Source organism: Hydra viridissima, unplaced genomic scaffold, assembly GCF_058129835.1.
Source record: "Hydra viridissima isolate aposymbiotic clone 2 unplaced genomic scaffold, HvirCarnegie_v1 scaffold_13, whole genome shotgun sequence".
Taxonomy (NCBI): Eukaryota; Metazoa; Cnidaria; class Hydrozoa; order Anthoathecata; family Hydridae; genus Hydra; species Hydra viridissima.
In genome coordinates this window covers 1396376-1409080 of record NW_028324312.1, presented here as the reverse complement: position 1 = coordinate 1409080, position 12705 = coordinate 1396376, and the positions used below count along the sequence as shown (strand labels likewise).

The 12705-nt window shown below is 29.7% G+C and overlaps 1 protein-coding gene across 1 annotated transcript; it reads right to left on the bottom strand.

The window, feature by feature from the left end:
* Positions 1-2256: 2256 nt before the first annotated feature.
* On the bottom strand, positions 2257-11898 carry LOC145194794 (uncharacterized). Its single transcript, XM_090070312.1, has 12 exons — positions 10660-11898; positions 9328-10390; positions 9011-9129; positions 7123-7205; positions 5889-6038; positions 5690-5760; positions 5444-5582; positions 4921-5087; positions 4061-4165; positions 3779-3865; positions 3555-3642; positions 2257-3465 (listed from the first exon to the last, which is right to left on the bottom strand). Exons 1-12 carry the CDS (start codon positions 11077-11079, stop codon positions 2313-2315), a joined length of 3645 nt encoding a protein of 1214 aa, XP_089926438.1. The 5' UTR covers positions 11080-11898; the 3' UTR covers positions 2257-2312.
* Positions 11899-12705: the final 807 nt, after the last annotated feature.

Sequence of the window (12705 nt, the reverse complement as noted above, 5' to 3'; positions counted from 1 at the left end):
TACCAGTGTAAACATTGCAGATAGAATCATGTAAAGTAACATGAAATTCAACTATTGTGCAATAAAATAATAGAGCATAAATTTTGTTTCCTTGGAAACATTGAAAATTGCATACATTTTCTTGAATCCAACTTTTTAAAATTTTGTTGAAAAACTTAAAAAATTTTGTTCTCGAGATTCTAAAAAATAAAAAATAAAAAAAAAAAAAAAAAAAGAGTAAAATAATCTAAAGAGTAACAATTGGATTGATTAACTTATCTTCAAGAGTTGTCTTGCAAATTTCACGAGAGAAATGACGCGCCCGGAGCTTGCCTTGATTGCCCACAGCTTTGTCAAAATATGCTTTATAAGCCTCTTACATATTGATAGATGCGTTTACAGAATGCAATACTTATAGCATACATTTAGTATATATAGCATATACTCAGTGATTTCCTTTAACTTTTAAATAAGATTAAAATCATTTTTTCAAATAAGATTCAAGCTCATAGCGAAATTCTTTAAGCATAATCAAAAGCTGGTTAATCATACTGTTTTAAGAATCTTGCAACGAAGTATTAAATCACTAAAGAATCTTGCAACGAAGTATTAAATCACTAAAGAATCTTGCAACGTAGTATTAAATCACTAAAGAACTTAGATGATAGTCGAACAAGCAAAAGTTTCTAGATAAAAGCTGGAGACGAGTGGAGCATCCCAATGCACATACATTAAAAATATTATTGCAGACTGAAACCAACGCAGAAGTTAAGTAACAAGCAAATTGTCCAAAGTTTCATTTGTTCCATTAAAAGTGACTTTTCAACTAGTTTCCATTAAAAGTGACCATTGCGACTTTTTGGTGCCAATCCAAAAACTATCTAGTTTGCTTTTTAGTAGAGCTTTGCATTAAGAAATAAAAAAACAGAAGACATTCGAGGAAGCAAGACAAAAACCTCGAAGATTTTATGCTAAAAACTAAATCTTCTAGGAGCATTACTTATTCGGGAAAATTAAAGTTAAAATGACCATGCTGAATAAATTATTTGCTTTTTAGTAGAGCTTTGCATTAAGAAATAAAAAAACAGAAGACATTCGAGGAATTATTTCCACTATCTGCTTATATCGCGCCCGCAAAATTTCAAGGAAAAATGCAACGGAACATGAATTCCATTATCTGCTCATTATAACAGAGGGAATAATCTCATTTATTTCCTTAAAAATCTAAAGGTTTTTTGAGGTTCTTGCAGCATATATTTTCAATAAGAATTTACATTATAAATTTTTATACTGTGGGAGACTAACATCAATATTTTTTTAAACTTCACACAACTCTAATAATATTGAACAGCATAAGTTTCTTAAATTCCGGGAAAAGGCAGGTTTTTCATCATTCTCAAAAAGTTGTTTTTCCATGCTCAAAATAAAAATGCCGAACGATTCCAAAAAACATGAAGACTGTAGGAAAACTAATTGTATTCTTTATTTGAGCAAACGCTTACGAGAATTGACAAATCCTTTGATTGAACAAATCAAAGTCTTTTTCTTTCACATCTAACTTTTCTGACCCAAAGGCACAAAGTGGAATATGCAACTCCTGTAGAGTTCTTTTAGGAAAAAAAAGTAAGGGTGAGAAGGTGCTTTATGACTTCAAAACTGTCATGGTGAGACCATTGACACATGGTCAGCCTTGCGATTTAATAATTTGTCACATTGATCAAATGAAGGCACTCCAAACCTATCCTCTGGATAGCTCATAATGTTCTGAAAATTTTCTTACCGTAATTGGATTTTCAGACTGAAATTTAAAGCTATGCAAAAAATTGTTCACAAACTAGGAATTAGGACGAAAATTTCGGACGAAAACTGTTTCATTATATTGCACATTATAATTCAACGCCATATTTGAACTTCCCGCATAAAGAGCTCCAAGTTTTTCAGTTTTTCTTAAAAATTGAAAAACTTGATTCCAATGATTCTTCATCCTAAATTACATCCAGGTACAAACTTTCAGATAAAAAGAGAAAATATTTATAATTTGATACCTAGATTTATTAACAAAGTTCTAGGCGGCGAAGGTTACAGGAAATTAAGAGGTAAATTATAATTATGGCTCTCCATCTTGGAGTTGAAATTTTCAAGGTGATCTAAATTTAATAAGAGTTTTAAAAGTTAAAAATTTGAAGAACATGGTCGCACGGCCCTGCTTAAACTAAGATGGAATTATTCTAATGATAAGTTCTGATTGTTGTCAAGACTTTAATAAATATTCAAAAATAAGAAACCTTTATTGATGTATCTATTTAAAAAAAGTTTTTTTTTTTTTCTCGCTCTTAAACAATTTGGTCATTCTTTAAAAAAGAACTGCGGCATGAGTTTAACCGCCCCTCAATCTCTTGTAGTTCGCTCATTAACGCAATATAGGTTTTATCATGTTGAAACGGTTTCTTTGGCTCATATGTCACTGTTTCTGTTACGTCATCGTTACAGACAGTGCTATCAGCAGCCGCTTGTGTAGGTTTTAAACTTTCTGTTTTTAGAAATTGTTCTCTGCGATCTTTCTTTTTTACGAGCGCCTTTTCCACTCGAAGTAACTCTCGAACTATATCTACACGCGATTTGTATATGTTGTTGTCTTTTGCAAGTACAGATAGTTTTTCAGGTTTCAAAATATGAATATAGTCGCGTACTTCCCTCGCTTTTTTATCCATTATCCTGGAGGGTCCCTTTTCAAAATTGTTTCTTTCGTGTTTCCTTTCTTCCGAAGAAATGGTCAAAGGAAGATCGTATCGTCTCGAAATGCTTGCAAACAGCATCTCTATTTTTTTTTCGGTTTCACGCAAATCGTTCACTTTCGCTAAATTGTTATCAAAATTGCTCTCAGGGGATTTGTCTTCGTTTTTCCTTTGTCTTTTCTTTTTTGAATGTTTCTTTTTTGATTTGTGCTTTTTTGATTTCTTTTTATGACTTTGATCAGGTTTACGTTCAATTGTACGATGTCTTTTCTCGCTTTCATGCTGACCTAATGAGTTTTCTCTATGGCTTTGATCTGATTTACGTTCAGTCGTACGATGCCTTTTTTCATTTTCATGCTGACCTAATGAGTTTTCTTTATTTAGTTTTTCTTTGTCAAAAGTAGAATTATCAACTTCATCAACGTGACGTTTACGCTTTCTTGAAATATGATCAGAGGATTTTCGATCTCTACGATTGCCGTCTTTACAATGACGCGAACTATAATCATCGTCAAAATCATCCACGTGTTCTTCCTTTTTTTTTTTACGTTTCGATGCTTCTTCAGAAAAATGTTGTTCATCTTCCGTAATGTGTTTACGATGTCTTTTTTTATGCTTCGAGTGCTTTTTCTTGTGTTTTTTATGTTTATGACTGCGTGAGTTTGATTTGACATCGACATCAGCATCAACACTACCACCACCACCATTATCAACATCAAACTCAACTGCATTAGTGCTTTCTTCTTTTGAGCTAAAGTGAGGTAATTACCAGCAATTTAAGTAAAATGTAAAAACTTTTTAATGACACACGAAAACATCTTATAAAAATTTTGTTAAAACCTTTTCTTGTGCTTTCTTTTCTTCTTTTTCTTTTTCTTACTATGGGAGGTATCAGCATTATCTGCTTCTGAGTGTTTTTCCTCAACTTCTAAGAAATGTTAAAATAAAAATGAGTCTGTTTTATCTTATTATAACAATATGATTGCATAATTGAAGCATCCAATTAAAAAATGGCCGATTGAACCAAATCAAAAATAGGTTGTCGTTTATATTACAAAGCCTACCCTCCAATGGTTCTTCTGGTTCAACAGGTGCCTCCGGTGATTTCTCTCTTATCAAATGAGAGTCTTCCGACGTTGATTCTGTGTTTTCTTAAAAATAAAAATAAACTACAAAAATATTACAACATAACCAAGATCATTTTAAAGAATAATTTCTTGGTAACCAACTTGAAAACAGTTTAAAAAGATAACAATAATAATAAAAAAAATACCTCTAGCAAGTTCAATAAAACAAAATAATTTATAGCATTTGATTGGATAAAGTTTCGGAATAAAATAACATACCAACAGCATTATTTGCGGCAGAAGTATTCCCTGCTTCATTTTCTTCACCTTCATTAAAAACCTCATGTAACAGTCGCTCATGTAGCGTATCTTCGATCACATGGACTGAAGGAGTTGAACGCAAAAACAAAATAAGTTATAAGAAAGCTAAACTAACAAAAAAAATTACCTGTTAACAATAATAATTAACAATAATTATATAATCAAACAAAAAATTTAAGGTGTAGCAAAAACTGAATAGAATTCAATTAAAATTCAATTAAAAACCCAAAAAAATACTGTTTTTAAAGGTCTCTTATATTTAAAGTTATATCTGAAGATTTCTGTTACGTTGGTTGATCCAATTGCTAAACTTCCATGGGTTGCCATTCACACTGCAAATGCTTCACTTCAATAACACTTCAGGAAACTTTGGTCAACTTCAAAAGTTCAACATCCATCAACTCACATTCCCGATTAATTAAATAAAGATCTCACTTCATACTTTTATTAGCTCCAGCAAAAAGACTTCAAATGAACTTTATTAATATTTGAATCAAAAGTACTTTTTTTTTTTCAGTCTTTCTGACAAAAACAACATTCTGCAGCTGCTTCAAAACTCACACAAAATTTACCCCCTGTTTTCTAACACAAAATTTACCCCCTATTTTACTTTAACTATTGCTCACTGCATTTACTAGAATTTTTTTTCTCAATCAAACTCAAAATATAATTTATGAAAGATCAACAACAAAAGATAGAATTCACAAATGACTTATAAATGATGAATCGCAAAAGAATAAAAAGTGCAAATTTGCACCATTAACATTTTTTTGTAACAAAATTAAAAAAAAAAAGGATTTGACTTATATAAAACCCACCATCAGTCTTTTTCTGGATTGGTATATCATAAACAACATTGTCATCATAGCCTTTAATATCATAAGGTGAGCGTGCAAAGCTTGCAAACTCTGCAATAAAATGTTCGGTTTCTTTAAAAAGGAACGGGAAGAGCTGTTTTTTAAACTCTTCACTTTCTAATGATACACTAAAAAAAATTTAAAAAATTGGGAATATTAAAAAAGAAAAAAAACCAATTTCACAAAAGTTTCAGAGGATGCACAGCACCTGTTCACAACATTAAAAAACGAAACAAACTTGATTCCAACTTTCTAAATATTTTTCATCTTCATATAATTTAACTATTAACTTGGAGTTACTTCTAATACTTAAGGAAAAAAAATCATTTCAGACATCTGTGTCTTTTACAGCACAAACAGATGGCTTAAGTTTTTATAAAAATTCTATAAATAAGCGCTTAATCAATAACAAGGCAACGAAACAAACACAAAGAGCACCAAACTAAATGTAATCTTAATAAAACAACAAAAATTAGAAGTTTACTTGGATATAAGATTTAAAATCAGGCTCATCACAAATCTAATATTTTCATCATTATCACCAAGAAGAACATTCAAATCTCTCAACAGCCACGGTACTAAACGATGCTTTAGTGCAGGATTTTCTCTAAAAAACTCACAACCTAAAGAATTAGAACTCTTTATTATTGTTCTTTGCATTTTACACAATAAATCACTTTTTATGTAAAGAGAAAAAAGTAAAAAAGAAATAAGATGTATAAAAAAATACTAATATCTCGTAGTTTTGGTCGCCCTCTCTGCTTTACTTCTTTTACTTTCATATTTAGACGATAAACAGCCCTAAAAAACAAAGGAAAAAAATATTTCTCAAATGATTTATTGAATGCATATATTCTTATATAAGCTTTTTCAAATAAAATTTTAGACCGACACTTATTTAATCATATCATAATTTCTTCATCTCATACTTTCTTCTATCTTTTGTAGCAGACCACTTTAATCTTCTTGTCATTTTGCGTTGTTCTCGACCAAGTGAAAGACTTTTTTCTGCTCTCTCGCGCTCAGCTCTTCTCTGTGCCCAGGTCTGATAATCAACAAGTGTAGTTTGGTAACGAAACCTGAAAAAATTTTAGTCAAAATGAAGACATTGAATGGAAACACCAGTAAAGAACCCATAACAACAGTATTTATTACCAACAACAACAAAATAACATAATAACTGTTAAATATTCAAGAATATAAAGTAGACCATTGCAAAAGAAAAAAATTTTTTTTTTTAATTACATGATGAAAGTCTTATCTTGTTTCTTTTGGCAAAATATGAATGCATTCAAAATTTTAGATCATTTGTCTTAAACCCTGCCCAACCCAAATAACTGAATAGAAATCCTTTGCCTAGTTTTTATTTAACTTTAAATGAATTGACTTACATGTAATTTACAATACAACTTTATAGTTTTATGAACTATATCATTACTATAATTATGTAAATGTGCCTTTCAGTTAACATGAACTTAATCTTCACTTTTTATTAAGCCATACTGCATTACAATTATATTTTGATGATTTTAGTGTGGAAAAACAAAGATTCCTTCAGTAAATCAGTAATAAAACAAAAGTATATGATTTTTTAGATTTGGAAATGAAAACTACTTTTAATAAAAAAAAATTCCTTTAAACACATTTTTTGCTAGCAGAGAAACACTTCTCATAAACTCCATTTTAAATGTTAGTAAACAAGGACAGCATTCTACATAGTGGTGAAAAAGGTATACTTGGTAACTTGGTGAAAAAGGTATACTTGGTAACTATAGTTGTTCTGGAAAGGTTGTTTTGCCAAATACACTTGTTTAGCAGAACATACACTAAGCAATTTTTAATGGAGCAAAAGAACCATAATCAGATACAGGGTTAAGTACCTTCACGATAATCATTTTTCAAAATCACTGACAATTTTATCTTAAATTATAAGGGAAAATGAGAGTAAAGATTTTTACTGTAAAATTAAATTGAAAATAGTTTTTAGTGGCATCCAAATAAAGTTTTTCAGTGGCATCCAAATAAAATTTTGTTCAAAAGATCTTTTTGTCTCTTGTCGATTGAAAGTTGTAACTTTGTCAATTTTTAAAATTAAATGAAAATTTTGGTACAAAAAATATCAAAATTAAATATCAATTAGTTAAGTGAAAACTATCTTCTAACCTTCTCCCATCCTGCATGTTTTCACTTGGAACTCTAAGTGTTTGGACTTGATTGATCGGTTTAGATTCTTCAGGAAAAGTGTACTAGATACAAGAAAAATAATATTAGAATAAATCTTTTTAAAACTAAAATCTTCTAAAATTTTTTACTAACTTTATAATATCTTACAGCATTTTCTGACATTCAATCTTAAAACCATAAGCATTTATACTCGTGTTTATTTTACCTGTGTTTTAAATATTTGGAACATTCAGTTTTGATACCACATTAAAAAGCCCTTAAATGTTTTTTTGGGTTTTAATGGGGCATGGAAAGTTAAGCATTTAGGTTTTAAACATCAAACAAATTAAAATTAAACTTTGAAAAGTTATCTGTCAACACTTGGCTATTGAGTAGTGTTTTCTATCTTTATCTGAAGAAGAAGCGAAAATCAGAAATGATGTAAAAAAAATTATTTTCAAACATGAGAAACCTCCAATATACACACTATTTGTCGTTATAAAATTGAACCAAAAATTTTTAAATATTATTTTCATATTTATTTATCATATTGTTTTCATTGCTGAAAATATAAAGTGATTCTAAAAATGATTACATTTTAGTTACTACCTAGGCCCCCTACCCCAGTTACTACAACAAACTGAGATAGGCCCTGTCCATTTTTTACCTGGGCTATTTGACCTGATAACACACACCTAGCATGGGTATTTCTTTTAACATTCCTAATCTTAGGAATGTTAAAAGAAATACCCATGCTAGGTGTGTTAATATTAGGCATATTCATTGGAAAATTTAACCTTAATTCTGTAAATAGTCATTTATGGACTTTTGATCCATGGGTAAGGTATACATTTTCAAGGTTAGTATTCGAACTTTACTCTAACTGACATTTCACTTGTAATGTACCTGCAAAAGCATTTTTTAAATGTATCAAGGGACATACAGGGCTGTAAGTGATGTTTGCAAAAAGGGGAGTAATGTGATAATTATGTCATATTTCAGTAAATGTTAATAATTCATTATCCCTAAGAATCAATGTACTATTCTATAACCTTAATAATAATAGAAATCATAGTGGCTAGTCACCTTACATGATACAGATATTGGTCTTGTTAGTCAGTTTGTTTTAGATTAAATGCACCTTGTATGTTTTGGTATGGTTAAGAAACTTATTCACCTCAGGATGCCTAGTGGGGGAACTATGATGGAGCTTCTAGAGTGTAGCCAACCAAGTAATATAAATCATGTTAGGTTACTCATGAAAGCTAGCCAAGTCTTATGTGCATAAATGTCACAGACTGTTGCATCAAAATTATCATCATTGAAAATGTCAAGATGGATCAAAAAATTTCTTTTTCTTTATGAAGCAGTGCCAGCAACTCATATTATATCTAATGTGTAAAAAGTTGCTAATGATATTTTATTGATTGAAATGTCATGATCATTGTGGATTTTTTTTTAAATTCATTTAAAAACTTTGTTAAAATATCTTTTATTTCACATGTTGAAAGTTCCAGCACATGATTTCAAAAGTTTTTCTAATAAGATCAATTGTTGTTATAAGTGATCTTCGTGATTTTCATGCAAATACTGTTTGCGCATGAGATCTGAGTGTACTCAGATTTATACTCTAAAATTTGATTTCTGATGCTCCATAATAAACTATGGAGCATCAGAAATCAATTTTTAGAGTATAAATCTGCTGCTAAATATGGCAAGGCATTACAAGATTACTTTGAAATTATATGTATAAAAAAAAAAAAAAAAAACACAATAAAACAAAAAATAAAAATAATTATATGGAATAGTAAAACTAAATATCAATGAAATAAAATTCAAAAAAAAAACAAACAGATTAAAAGCGAAACATAATAAAATAATAGAATACCTGATCATACTCTAAATCGCTCGTAACAGAATGGATAAGAGACTTATATTTTGTCTTACAAAGTGGACAAGCTCTTGATAATTCTGACCATTGTATGATACATATATGACAAAAAGAATGTGTGCTCAGTTAAGAAAATTGCAAACAAAGAAATAAGATCTATAAAAAATACTAATATCTCGTAGCTTTGGTCGCCCCCTCTGCTTTTTGTAAATTGCAAAAACTATAATAAAGTTATACAAAAATTTTCAGTTAGAAAACTCTCAAAAGGATTTAAAAATAAAAAATCGCTCAAAAAAAATCATTAGAAAAGATATGGAAACATTCAAGTAGAAATGATCTGTTTTCAAATGGACCAAGACAGATTGAACATATGCTATCCTTCATATCTTCTCTTCCAGGTGACTTTGTTACTTGATGACTAAGTTCTTCTTGTATAACTTTCTGTTTTGACTTCCTCTTGATTTTCTTTTGTTCAGTTTTTTCAAAAGTGCTATCCGAGTCACTAGATAATTCAATAACAAGTGGAGATTTTTTCTTAGGAGTAATTTCTATAATAGAAACCTCAGCATCAGAATCATAGCTTTTATCGCATGGTTTTTTGTAACCACTAGGACCTGGTTCATTAGCTTCCAAATAAAGGCTAGAAACTGAAGAACTGGTTTTATCAGGTTCTTGCATATGCTTTTTACATAAATTTAAATCCTCATTATCTACAGTAATCTCTACAGTGTCATTTTCAAGAGAGTTCTCTTTCATACTCACTTTTTCTTTTTCTAATATTTCTTTTTGTTTTGAACAATCTTTATTATCTTCCACAAAACTGACTTCTGGAAATACAGATAAAGTATCACTTTGTAGATCTTCATTAACATCAATAGTTGAGTGACATGAAGGTTCCAAACCAGTTAATGTATTCAAAGAATTGCCACATTCAATATTTGACTGGGATTTATCACAAGAATTTTCTAACAATAATGAAGATTGAAAATCATGAATTTTTAAATTAGCATCACAACTTGTAATTGCTTTGTTATCATCTTTGCAATAATTGCGGTTGCTCCCTGATGTTGATAAATCATCAATCAAAGACTCATGGTCTGATAGGCATAAATCTTTACCATCATTATCTGATGCACATAGAGAGATTTGATCATCTTCATTTTGAGATGTTAAAACACATTGTTTGCTTAAATCACTGATATCAGTTTCTTTAATTGAATTAATATCTTCTTCATCCTGCTCCAAATCAACAATATTACGATACTTTACAATACACTCAGTAATATGTGGCTTTTTTTTCATAAGTGATTTCTTTGTAGTATTTTCTTTTGGAGATAATAATTTCCCAGCTCTGTTTTGAAAACTCTGTTGCATAACCTGGAGATAATAAATACAAGCATATAAAAAATTAAAATTAAGTTTTTAAGCCTCAAACGAAATTAAGGCAATTCATTTATTAACCCTCAAAATAGATATTAAAATAACAAACAGATTATAAAATAAAAAACATAAAAAGTAACATATTTATAGGGTTTTGAATCTATTTATACAGTATATTTAGGATTTAATATGAACACAAAATTTTTGAGACTTAGATTCTCTGCATTTTGTTGAACTTTACAAATATTTATTAATAGAATACACACCTTGCTGTTTGCTTTTTTAAGCAGATCTTCAGTCTTTAACAAGCGCTTTTGCAATAATGACTTTAATGCAACTTGTCGAAGTTTTAAATCGTCACTGTCATGTTTGCTTATTCCTTTTTCAACCACAGAAACATGATTTTTATTGTCAATTTTTCTTGATGAGTCTTTAGAAATACTTTTGAGTGCCATTTCACGTAACTTATTTTCATCTTCATTTTCTGGATCTTCATCTTTTATGTTATGTGAAGTTCCATGACCATTTCGTGATGCTGATTTTAGAGCATTTATACGAAGCTTTAACTCAGCTTCCTCTTCTGAGTTTAGGAAATTATTTGTCATAACACTTTGCAAACGAGTTTTTTTTTTTTTTTTTTTTTTCACTAATGTAATATATTCATAATCTATTATATCATATATCATGAATTATTCTATTAGTGAAAAAAAACTAGTACCTATAAGAAAAAAAAGTATGTAGAAAAAATCCCATATATTCATATTATATGCTAATATATTCATATTATATGTTCATAATGTAATTTTTATATCCCATAAATATAGAAACATTTTTTACAGAATTTTTAACTAAATGTATTTGTTAATCTGTTTTTAAGAAAGGTTTTTATTGGTCTTTTTAGTTTGTGGACCTTTTGGACAGTTTAACAATAAACTCCTTCACATAAATTTACTTTGACTCTATTCTTGTAGGGCGAATTAATAAACAGGAGCGCTAAACTATTTACCAAATACTTTCAGAACTCTAGAAAGTGAACTGGTAAAGGAGTGGTAGATAATAATTCTTTATGGAAAAAAAAAAAGGTTTTGTATTTTAAAAACTACGTTTTCACCACTTTACAAATTTAGTCGGGGATAACCCAAGATTAAGCAAGGTATTTGTCTTTTTTTAACAAGGTTAGCTATTATTTGAGGCAGATTCTAAAACTACTCATTTTCATAAGTTAAGTATACTAAAGTTCCCCTTAGTATCAATTAATCAATGACTGCAATTTCAATGATTGCTAAAGAATGAAGGTTGAGGTTACTTTTGTAAATATATTTAACACTTCCAGTAGTAGAAAAAGCCTAGCTATAAGAAGTAATCTCTTTTTATTGATATATTATTGTATTACTCTCGGTATAGTATTTTTATTGCTAAGTCTGATCCCGTACGGGTATACTCGTTATATTGAGTTCGCGACAGTTTATGTGTGCTACGTACTTTTTGTTGAAAAAAATTTAGAGGTGTAGGGCTAAGTGCAGGAGTGTATTTAGAGGGGGAGATGGCGCACGCATCCATGAACTTTTCCTGGAACACACAATGACCCAGATTAAGTTAAAAGCGGCATAAATTACCTAACTATTAGTTGCATGTCTACTAAACAATTATTATACATCAAAATAGGGGCTTTTATGGTCAAATAATTCAAATTTGGAATTTTAAATTATTAACGAAAACGCGAATAACTTGTTCTAATAAAAAACGTTTAACGAAACGGTTAATGAAACGGTTAACGAAAGTCATTCTCTAGTCAATAACAGACAAAACAAATTTTGTAAAGATTATTTAAATCATAAAACCGAAGAATGAAAAACCTTGTTCAACTGGGTGTCAGGAATTCTACCTAAACGACTATCCATTTCGAAAAAGAACATTTCCTAATGTTCTCAAGATGGCAGAGGTTATTCCAGTCTAACAAAAAAGCATCTATGGTTGACTGTACCAGCAATCAGTTTCTCTTCTTTCTAATTTTAGCAAAATCTTTGAAAACGTAAAGTATGATAAATTACACGACTTCTTAAATCAAAATCAATTCTTGAATAAGCGCCAGTTTGGTTTTCATAAAAAACATTCTACGGCTCACGCTCTTTTATCGGAATTACATAAAGTATAAGAGTTATATAAAGTTACATAAAGTATAAGAGTTGCTCTTGAGAATGGAAACTTTTCTTATGTGGTTTTCATTGATTTGTAAAAAAACTTTTGACACCATAGATCAGCAAGTTTTCCCATAAAAGTAGAACTCTGACCGTGCACGCATATTATCTTTG